At 28.3% G+C, this 12338-nt stretch overlaps 1 protein-coding gene across 3 annotated transcripts in view; it reads right to left on the reverse strand.

The window, feature by feature from the left end:
- Nucleotides 1-1362: 1362 nt before the first annotated feature.
- LOC724336 (tRNA dimethylallyltransferase) overlaps nucleotides 1363-12338 on the reverse strand; it is a 117492-nt gene continuing 106516 nt past the window's right edge. For 2 of the 3 annotated variants that reach the window (XM_026443657.1, XM_001120157.5), the window contains exons 6-9: nucleotides 2397-2493; nucleotides 1864-1977; nucleotides 1573-1758; nucleotides 1363-1478 (exon numbers count right to left, since the gene is read on the reverse strand). In XM_026443657.1, coding sequence (XP_026299442.1) covers nucleotides 1371-1478; nucleotides 1573-1758; nucleotides 1864-1977; nucleotides 2397-2493 — 505 coding nt within the window. In that variant the 3' untranslated portion in view covers nucleotides 1363-1370. Of the gene's footprint in view, nucleotides 1479-1572; nucleotides 1759-1830; nucleotides 1978-2396; nucleotides 2494-12338 lie in introns of all 3 variants that reach the window. The other variant, XR_003305591.1, reaches the window with a different exon arrangement.

Consider the following 12338-nt stretch of genomic DNA (forward strand, 5'->3'; position numbering starts at 1 on the left):
AAAGTCCGTATCTTAAACATATAAATTCCGTAGAACAAGTCTAGACAAGGAGAACAAATAGTAAGAAAAAGATAGAGATAGTGTAAAAGTATTGAAATCAGCGCCATCTGCAGAGTGCCGCAAATGAAACTCGTAAAGAAAGGACAGAAAATAGTGAGACAAGGATAACGAGAGTGAAAATTGAGTATGTGGCGCCATCTCTCGAGTACAAATGTAACTATTCAATAGAAAGCATAGCAAAAATCGTGTACGTGGCGCCATCTCTCGAGTACAAATGTAACTATTCAATAGAAAGCATAGCAAAAATCGTGTGCGTGTCGCCATCTCTCGAGTATAAATGTAACTATTCAATAGAAAGCATAGCAAAAATCGTGTACGTGGCGCCATCTCTCGAATGCAATAGTAACTATTTATTAGAAAGACAAAGCAAAATAAGAATTGAGAATTAACGCCATCTCTTGAGTATCTTTTTAAAGGAATATTTTCGATACTCAATAGATGGCACTAGTAATTAATTCTCTATCTCTATCCTTCTTCTATTATCTTCTATCCTTCCTTTTCGAGTTTCATTTGCGGCACTCTACAGATGGCGCTGATTTCAATAATTTTATTCTATCTCTATCCTTTTTCTATTGTCTTCTATCCTTCTTTTTCGAGTTTCATTTGCGGCACTGCAGATGGCGTTGATTTCAGTAATTTTTCTCTATCTCTATCCTTTTTCTATTATTTGCTCTCCTTGTCTAGAACACATGCTTTCGACACGTGATTATAGAATGTTATATGTTATATGTTATATGTTATATATTATATGTTATATATTATATGTTATATGTTATATGTTATATGTTATATGTTATATATTATATGTTATATGTTATATGTTATATGTTATATTACGAAATGTTAAATGAATATATTTTCATTATTTGTTTTTCAAAATTATAATGTATGGAATATAAAAAAATACATTAAATGTTAAATTTATAATTTGAATAATTTTTATATATATTGCATATATGCATTATATATATTTATATTTTTTATATCGTATATATATTTTACTATTCCTATATATCATAATGATGTTCTCAATTCTTTAGGAACATCTTATTATTTTATTTCACTTTATTAATAAAAATCTATTTAACATAAGAAAATAATCAATTTTTTATATTATCTTATTACAAAATATTTGCTTGAAAATATCAATCAAAAAAGCAAAAATATGGATAAATAAATATTTAACATTTCTTTATTTAAAAATATAAAATATATTCATAAAATATTTTATTTTATAAAATTATTTATAACATTATAACATAGAATCACACATAATGATATCAGACTTTATTTTCAATTATATTTTCTACCTAGTTTTGTGCTTCCAATTTCTTTTTTCTTTTTTCAATTCTTTTATGCTTTGTACTTTTTAAATGAATGTTCCATTGAAATTCTCCAATAAATATCCTATCGCAAATCTGTCAGGAAAAAAATGAAATTTTTAATTTTTAATCAAAATCCAAATATCATAAATCAATATTAAAAGATTAAAAATTTAATACAAAAATTTACATCACAAAAGTGTCTTTCCTCATTGCTACTATCACTGAATTTTTTATTCTCTATTGATTCGTTTAAAGGTTTTTGTTCAGGCTTTTCTCCTCTTAGCACAGCTTCGATTATTGCCACAGCTGGTTCATATACACAACTGTCCCATTGATTCACATCGGTAGAATCTAATACATAAATTGGTGGTACCTGTAATCATTTTAAGTTAAAATAATTTTATGTTATGGAAATAAAAAATATTATAAAAAATAGTAGACAAACTATTTATTAAATAACACTCAGAACACTTTGTACTTGTCTGTCACTGCGACGAAGTAGACGATTCATAACCCATTTTTTCTGTTTTTTCGCGTACCTCTTCGTGACCATTTTTAAGTCATCAATACCCCTTTGCAATAATTCTTGTCCCTATAAATGAAAAATTATATAAATGAAAATTTATTTAATTATATTTATCATATCAATAATACATATACATTAATGTAATTATTGATTGATATTTTGAAATAAAATTAGTAATGGAAAGAAACATATTATATTTTTTTTGTCAAAATTCATTGCACCAATTCTTTCCATCCATAGACAATAATTATATTTCTATCAATTTCAAAATTAATATCAATTTTGATCTCTAATTATCTGAAATTTGAAAACTCATATAGACAAGCAAATATAAAAGAATAAAAAGAAAAGAGAATAAAATTAATTTATCATTCTCATCTTCAAATTGTAATATCCAACTTGAAAAGATAAAAAATCCATCACTAATAGATCAAAATTTATATAATTTTATTTATCTTATTCGCTTTTTCACATTTGCTGCTCACTTTTTTCCCTCCCTTCTCTTCTTCTGGCAACACAAGGTAATCATGAAACTCTTTGAAGCCGATACTTTGAAAAATGCCCTTCGTATAATCGACTGATCTGAAATCAGAAACAAAAATAAATAAATAAATAATTTATTCAAATCTATTTATTCACAGCCTCTCTTCAAATCATTCACGCCAATTTTATTTTATTCTCGAACAACCTTTTATATTCATATAATATGGAATATATTCTTGTTTTCTGATATCAAAATAACTTTTTCTATCAGAACGTGTCACTGATCCATTGTTAATACAAATTTTGTATGATTTATAATTAATGCAAAATATATAATGGGCATTCATGAAATAATAAATTTTCAAAACATCCAGCTAATCAAACTTTTACCAATAAAAATCGCAAATAAAAGAAATATCATCATCGACAAGTGCAAGACTTACAAGACTTCTTATTGAGCAAACAAAATCATCGTTCAGCCCTTAAAACCAGACTATCAACCCCAATTATTATATCCAAGAAAAAAAAAAACTTCTTCCATCCATCTGATAAAAAATTGAGGAAGAAGAGAATTTCGAAGGTGGAATCTTTTTTTTTTTTTTTTAGATAAGCGTCAAGGGTTCGTTCCATAGTCTTCAAACAACACGTCTCGAGATCACGTTCTGTGGCGATCGTGTCACGGCTCGCAAGTGACTGCATTTTACAACCATCTTATCACAGCTGGATAGTGATAACGGGGCGAAGCGAGGCCGAGCTTACGTGGCGGGAAAAAGGCTCACTTGCTCGCACACGTGTCAATGCCAAATATGTACCTGCCGAGTAGAAATCTGAATCTGTCGATGGTGTGGGTGTGCACGTGCACAATTGCGTGAACCGTGGCTCTGATGGGTGTCAACAGGGCAGCCAGATCAAAAAGTCTTGTCTCGTACGCTCGTCGCTTCGTTAAGATTACTAAGATTTAAGTTCTCCGGCGTACTTGTGATGTTTTCTAAACGTTTGATAATGAGAATTTTTTTTTTCTTTTTCTATTCGAATGTATCTGCAATTGTTCGAGATCGATCGTGATTTTATGATTGAAGTTATAATAATAATGTCGCGATTTTTTAATCGGGGAACAAAGTGGAAAAGTGATATAATATAACTAGTTAGGATTTCTTTTTTTTTTTTTAAATAGAGATAAGTTGATTGATTGAATTTTATAGATAAGTTGATTCTTGGATAAGCTTATTTTTCTTAATTATATTTTGTATCTTCATTTTCGTTGAAACGTTGAACTGAATCGACGATAAAACAAAAGTGATAAACATTTATCGAGAATACAATAGAATTTTAAATATTAAATGGGTATAATTGTGTATAAAATTATGAATCTATGAATTTCTGAAATATTTATAACCGTGTATCGGTAATATATTTTGTATTGAGGAAAAATTACGATCTACAGAAAATAAAGTTTATATGATTATTGCACAAATTGAAATTTTTTTAAATTTCAATAATAGCGAGAAAAAAAAGATCGTCAAATAATTGTTATTACATTGTCGTTCATAAATGTATATATTTGTCGAAAATTCTCATCTGTCATCATTGTAAAATTATCATCCTTGATCCTAAGAATGATATTCAACACATCAAATTATAATATCTACTCGTACGAAATGCAAATCATGGTTTTTTTTAATTAACATCCTATGATCTTTACAACATGATATACTGCTGAAATTAAAAAGAACGGTTTCAATGTTAATAAAATTCAATATTTTAACAACCTTCTCGTTTCGATACGTTTTTTTTTATACATTTTGTTTTTCTTTTTAATAAAGAAACTCAAGCAAAAAAAATATTTACAAGGACATGCGATATATCATTTTGGAATAATCAATATTTAACAGAGAATTCACGAAATATTGTATTTTTAAATCATCAAAAAACAATCATCAAGAGTTAATATCAATTTCTTATTGCATTACAATGTGATTCTATCCAGTTACCTTCTTTCATACTAAAAATGTACAAGAAACAGGTATGTTACGATGGAAAATTAATGGTTCCATTAGAAAAAATAAAATGAAAAGTTAATTCTTTTTCGAGTGTCATTTTTCTTCAAACAACTCGATATCGGATGTATTTTTCTTTCATTATATAAGTCGCTCGCATTTTTTTTTAAATTACGTGAAATAATATTTAATTACAGTGATCTTGTTTCGATAAAAAAAAATTCTTTAGATGGTCTTTTCTTTCAATTAAAAAAAAAAAAAAATGTCATTTAAAAAATTTCCTAACGAACGAATTTGTTATAATCGATATATATATTTAAATTACATAAACTCAAATTAATTTTTTAACGATTACATAATTCGATTAATTTAACTAATTATTTAATTTCTTGCCATGATTAAATCTTGCAACCCGTTGATAAGATTTAAGATAATTAAAAATAGAAAAAAGATAAATAAAATTAATAGTTTATCTCTTTCTATTTATCAAAAATAATCCATTAATATTTTTATCTCTATATGACAATACAATAAAAATAGAGATGGCAGCTAGAAATTTTTCATTATCCTTTATCCACTATCTTTATTTATATTGATAAAATTCCTCGTTCGAAAATTTTTCATAGAATCCTACCAATTACGAACCAATGAAATTATAAATATATTTATGCAACTCAACTTTTATTTCTAAAAACTCCAATCGATAATTAATTAACCTTTCTTCCAAAAATTTAATTAAAAAAATCCTATTTTACGAATGCGCACAATACGCTCGTGCGATAATCCGATAAATTTCGAAAAGCTCATTATATCTCGTTGATATAATTAACAAGCGGCAACCAGTTGGAATCTTTCAACCGCAGTAAATCTCTTGAAATAAATGCAAATTGACCAACATCGTGACACATCGATATACCCATACATTAACTTTTAAACCCATTTAAAACCCCATTAACTTTTTTTGCAACAAGTCTCGTTAACGCCTCCCCTCTCTCTCTCTCCCTCTCCCCTTTTCCTCTCTCTCTCTCTCTCCTCCCTCCCTCGTTTTCTCGCCTCGCCCATCCAAAGATATCGCGCCAATTTTCCACGAATCAATTACACATTGATTCTAAGCATGATCACAATTATCTACAGCCATTATGATTGTCATTAACAAGCTTGAAAATTAATGATAAAATCGATTCAATCTCTCATGGAATTGAAATGAAAAAAAAAAAGAAAAAAAAAATACAGTATTGCAACAAGTAATAATAATAATAATAATAATAATATATTCTGATGCCAATGGCAGGTGTGCAGTGATAATGACAACTAATACAGGGCAGTGGTGGTAGTGGCACAGGTAATTAAGATAAGGACGGGTGACAGTAATGATTATCGAGAATGCATACATACGTAAATTGGTATCAACTATTTTTGCTACTTGTTGCCAGGCGGTCGTAAATATCGTTTACTTGTTTCACGTTAGGGAGTTATGAACTTCTTACGATATATCGTATCACGTGAAATGTCGATTGGCTGCATCGTTATCCTTTCCCCACCAAGTCGCAGTGTTGGTATTGGTTGGTGCAAGAATTCGAAAGTGTGTCAAATTCAATTCCCAATTAACTTCTTCTTCTCCTTTTGTAAAATACAAAAATTGACTGTGTACATAAAGAGTTCTTTTTTTGTTCAAACAATCATTTCAAAATATTTTTTCCCTCTTGGACGATGATTGCGCGTGATTTAATGATAACTTTTCTTTTTCTCGATAGAAAGTAGGTGTTTCTTTTATTATTATTATTGTTGTTGTTGTTATTTTATAAGCTGGATAAATAATTATTGTTCCTTTTAAATTTTACACGTTCCTCTTTTTTTATGATAAATTCTAAAAACGGTTTAGCAATTCAAATTGTTACACTTTATTTTACATTGGAAATTTAGTTTAGATGGATAACATCGAACAACTATAATTTGTTAATTTGGATTAATTTTTAATTTGAAAGGAATAACTTCTTTCACAGGTCTATAAATTTTTAAATAAATTAAAATCTAATTCAATCTTTGAAGAAAATTTAATTAAATACGGAATCAATCTATTTTACATTTTTCATAAAATTAAACTAGATTTATTTAGAATGAATATTTTTCTTACATATCCTTGAACCATAGTTTATATAAAATCATGAATTAATTAATTCAGATACGTAAGAAAATAATACGAGAAAAATAAATTAAAAAAAAGAAAAAAATAAATGTTTCTTTATAAAAAAAAAAAGTCATCATAAAGACAAATATTTATAAAATGTTAAAGAACATTATACATGTTAATTTTATGAAAGGAAAAAAGTATTTTCGAAATGTAATCTTGCAAACTTCTGTAACTTTTTCAGAACGATTATAAAAACAACAGTCGCACAGTAACAAATCGTGTAATTAATTTCAGAGAATGAAGGATCGTAAGTTTTACTTTTTGTCACAATTGTCACATTAATCTCTTATGCAAAATTATTCTCGCTGAATATTTTTTAAACGTTCAAATTATAATTCCAATTGTAAGAATGGAAAGAAAGAAGGATCATTTCATGAATACGTGCTACGGTATAGAACATTGCGCAATGTAATGGCGAAAGTTAACTTGGCCATGTAGTTAATATGCGTTATACATGATAAAAATTAATTTGTTTCCCCTGGGGAGCCCCATCCGGTTGAATAGAAATTGCTACTCGATCGATTGCTACAGATCTGCTCGATAAATTTTTTGCATTACCACGAATGAAATTTTACACGCGTCATTTCACACGATTGATTCGTGCATATCATTTCGCGTACTTTTACGTAACCAAATAATATATCGAATTTGTTTTTTTTTTTTTTATGTTTTATTAGAATGAATTTAAAACAAAGATTCAAAAATTTAGAAGCTTAATCTCTCGAAGATCGTCAGAAATACTCGAAAAGTTGAAAATTTGAAGGTTCGATATTTTGACAATTTCACAAAACGATTTAAGAAATGTAGGAATATTTTAAGGTGTAAAATAATGGATAATCTAATAACTTAAGCATCGAAGTGATTTTAAAATTCGAGGAAGGTTTAATGAAAAGTTAGAAATTGTTTCGTATTTTTTGCAACGTTAATTAAATTTAATTTGTCTTTTTAAATACTTTTATATCAGATACAATGAAATAATATTTATTACTTTCTTGATATACGATATTAGGCATAGATCAATTAATTAAGATTAAATTAATTTAAGTTAAATTGATTTCATGTTATACAGATTTACAGATACACGGGAATGTGTACACTGGAAAGTGGTCATTGAGCGAAAATAAATAAATTAATGAAAGCTAAGTATTTATCAGTGTGTATAATAACAAATTAAACGAAAGGCAAAAAATTTAATGCAGAATGACTAATTCAATTCAATTCAATTCAAACGCATAATCAGATTTATGATTAATTTGTAATAGTTGTAAATGTTGTATCCTTGATGTCGATCTTGTATTCGAGCAGAATTAATAATGACGAAGATAATTATCAATCACTTAGAGCAAATAATCATAATTTCAAACATTTCTAGTGAAATAATTGCGAGGAGATTAATCAGTTAAGTAAATCTATCGTCTGGCAGTTTTGTTTACTTTTGCTGTTAATTAATATTGACACGAGCAGATTCAATTTTCAATTATAATTTTATAATTTTAAAAAAAAAAGTTTACGCTTCAAAGGATTAACTTATCAAAATCATTTTGACAGATTCAGTAACAAATTATTTTTTTTATTATTTTCCTTGCGCAATACATTTAATCAAATTTTAAAAAGACCTATTTTCTACATACTTTCTAAAAAAATAAAATTAAATAAAATAAAAAAAATAAAATCCTTTCAATCGTACATATTCCTTATACCAAAAAGAACATATTTCCATCGTTATACAGGTTTAAAAATAAATATTCTCTGGCAAAGAAATTCGAAAGGATAATCATTCAGGAATTGAAAAATGAAAAGGGGGAAAAAAATAGATCAAAAAATTAATTACATCTCATTATCGTTCTTGAAGAAATAAAATCATTACAAGTGGAATCAAGAAAAACTTGTTTATAAATTAAAGAAAAAATTCGAAATTTTTTCTTCAATTTAATGCTAAGAAGCTCAAGGAGAAAGATCAAGGAATATTGTAAAATATCGATCAATTTAAATGCAACAATTAAATCTCATATCTCGAGGGGGAAAAAAATCATACTTTCAGATAATTTTCCGGTATTTTCATTATTCGATTTATAATCCAGAATTTAAAAAAGATCGATCATCAAAATTCCAAGCGAAATAGCTTCATATCCACGTGTCAAACGTTATCAGTATCTTATCCCCGATTAGCAAGAGTATCATAATTAACGAGGAGCCTATCCATAATGAGCGAAAGGCATTTAATTTGCATACAAGTTGCATCGAGGAATAACCGAACGATCGATTTCGCAGTAAACCTATCGGTATTTATAATTAATATCTTCCTTTTATTCATGGAAATTTACGGGTGTGACAGGGAAAATCCATCTTGCGTAAATAGATATTTTACGAGGAAGTGAAAATTCATTGAAAATATATAAAGATTTCTATTTGCACATGTAACTATTATTTAAAATATCTTATATATGTAAGTATAAATTTCACGAGAAATGAAATATAGGTAAAAAAATTTTTCCTGACAGGTATTATTCATTACTTTATTCCATAGTGATTGAAAATTACGTATTCAACATAAATTTAACTTAAAATTGAAATCAATGATAGAAATTGATTTAAAATAAAGAAAAATGCAGAATGAAAGTATCTAGGAAAAATTCAAAGAAGTCATTTAAATGGATACTTTTACGACCAAGTTAATAAGAGTAATAATTATAAATATATAAATGTATAATATTGATTAGTTGATAAATTATTGATACATTTCAGAACAAAAAAAAAATACAAACACGTTATAATTATACATTCGTGGAGAAAAAATTGAGGAAAAAAAGCTACTGACTGATCATCATCATGTTTTATGCATGGAAAGGAGACAAACAAAGAAAAACCGACATAAGATCTACTGTTATTAAGAAAAGAAAAAAAAAATAAATAAATAAATATAATAAAAACGAAACAATGTTGAATGAATAATGATCAAGAATTTAATTTATTGTTCATCCAACTTTATACAAAATTTCCTGTAATTAACCAGTCTCGTAGCTTTCGTATTGGTACACTATATATTAATCACACCTGCCTTCTGAAACTTTGATGTTCCACGGTCTGACGTCATATCCGGCAGAAGCCGAGCAGGCAGTGGCTGTGAACAGGAGCATTTGCATAATACGAGACATGCTACTTGCAGAAATGTTGCGAGCTACGTAAGTAAGGAACGATACACCATGGAAAAGGTTACAAGACCTGTGGTGTAGAAAAAGAAAAGTCGATAATTGTACGAGACACGATCATCGAAAAAAATATTTTGACATGACATCGTTGCTTCTTCGTTGCACGAGCAAAAATATAATGAACTTGTTCCTCGTTACACGTGTAAAATTATTGTCAAACGTGCGAGCGTTAAAAAAATTTATACAGCACGTGTCTTTTACACGATTACCATTAATGGCTTCGTTTCTTTCAATTTTTGTCAAATTAAATTTCCAAATATTTAAATATAATTGCAAAACTCTCAAGATATATCTTTAATATTCAAACTATTACTCAAACATTCCATCGGCCAAATATCCTATCCAAACATTTCAAACGTTACTTAAATATTCTACTATTTAATTAATGTTTTCAATATTTAATCAAGTTCGGATCATCCAAACATTATGCACCCCTTTTAAAACAAATACGTAATAACTGCGATGAACTTTCTGTCGAAATTACCTATTAATCAAACAGTTATTATATTCCCTGATTAATCCATTATTCAACCCCTGTTTCATAATTACAAACCTAGATTTGTAACTACTTTTGTTCCATCTTAAGCCACTTTTTAAGAAAAGGAAATAATTTTTACCCCTTTCGTTACACGTCGAGCGAATTCTTCTGAAGAGCGTAGCAGACTTTTCATAGACGCCTCAGCCCCCAGAGTTCCCATGAACTCCTTCGAGACGTCGATGTAATTCAGTCGGAACCCCTTGACTGGCTCCATGTTGCGTACCGCGCATTGCACGTGCCGTAGCGAAGCCGACTGCAAATTGGCCTGACGGCGTAATTTGCATAGCTGCTGGTGCAGCGGCGCGATGAGCCGCTCAACTCGACACGCACGTATATGTACGCAGTCGGCGATAATTAGCGATAACTGTCATTGAAAGGAATTAATCGCGATAAAACCGCGAAAGTTCATGATTGATAAATTTATGGGTGATTAAGAGAGAGGAATTCAATGTCGATTCCCTTGTGGAAAATAATTAATTTTTCTTCTATTGACACTTTATTGGAATAATATACTTGTTATTACAATGTGTTAGATTGTTGGTTAATTATTCGTTTCAAAACTATTCGGGAATAATATTAAATTTTCGGATGAGCATTTCTTTTGATCCTTGATGGAAGACATCCTTTGCTTTGTGGAACGCCGAATTTTTTGTTTCAAAGGAATATTAATGGGAACAAGAATTTTTTTTTTAAATTATGTAAAAATTATGCAGGAATGATATTAAATTTTTTTTTTTTTTATTTGACCGAGCAGTAACACAAAGATGGATAGAGAATACGGGAATACGGGGGAGATGTGAAAGGAGATGAGTGTCGGCTAGAAAAATTGTGTACGTGATAAAGAGGACGTGGAAAGAGAAAGAAAAGGGTAAGTGTAAAAAAAAAAAAAGGGTAACAAAAGGGTGAGAAAAGGGTGAATAGAAAAGAAAGAAGGTGTGTTTATGTGTCGCAGAAAGAGAGGTAAAAAGAAGGTACCTGTGTGTTTATGTGAAAAAGAGAAGAAGAAAATAAAGGGAAAAAGAGACGAAGAAAATAAAGGGAAAAAGAGAGTTGTTGCGGATGTATAAGAATGAAAAGGAATTGCTGATTCTTTGAACAAAGTAGAAAATTTATTAACAGCAATTAGCTAATGTATTCTCATTATTTTTATAGAAATTTTGATCAAAATATAATAATAATAATAATTTAAAAATATTTTATGGAAAACAAGATTAAATATCTTTCTCATCTATATGTATTTTTGAAATGATTTTCCTTATAATCTTTTTTTTTTAAGTTTATGACATTATTTCCTATATTTTCTTTGATTTTCTTCTATTCTTACAATGATTATCAACACGAGTAAAGAAAAATCCTTTTCAATCTTACAATATTGATCACTGAGATGTCAAATTTTTCGAGAACATAAAATATTTTTATTAATTTTAAATTAAAAATCGTTAAAATATGAATCATTAATAATATTTCAATAAAGAACAAATAAAAAATTAATCATATATTGAATAATTCTTCTCATTGATCATCTCATTTCACCATTGCGACTATTCTCAAACTGAATTCATTTCACAAATTGGAATTTCACATTGTTTGTAAACGATAGTTACACGTCTCACCATTACACATAGTCTCATCAAAATCTCACCTTACATTCTCAACTTGAATCATCAAATTCCACGAGAATCAGGTAGCAAACGCGAAACGCTTTGCTTATCACCGGTATCATAAGCTCAAGGTCCAATGGAGTCGTTGTCAGGATTAATTATTTCACTTACGTTAGATTGGCACACGAAACTACTAAAGAAACGTGGGAGAAAATCGAGTATTTAATATATATTTTTCCTGCCAGCAAAAAATTAAATAGAAAATATTGTTACAAAATGCAGAATTGGAAAATGGAAATTCTTTTTTAAAAAAAAATTATTTAACATTCACAAGAAAATATTCAACAAGATATATCATATTTGCTTTCATTTTGTGAGTGAATATATAAGTTGGAATATTGACAATTA

Source organism: Apis mellifera, linkage group LG11 (assembly GCF_003254395.2).
Source record: "Apis mellifera strain DH4 linkage group LG11, Amel_HAv3.1, whole genome shotgun sequence".
Classification (NCBI taxonomy): Eukaryota; Metazoa; Arthropoda; class Insecta; order Hymenoptera; family Apidae; genus Apis; species Apis mellifera.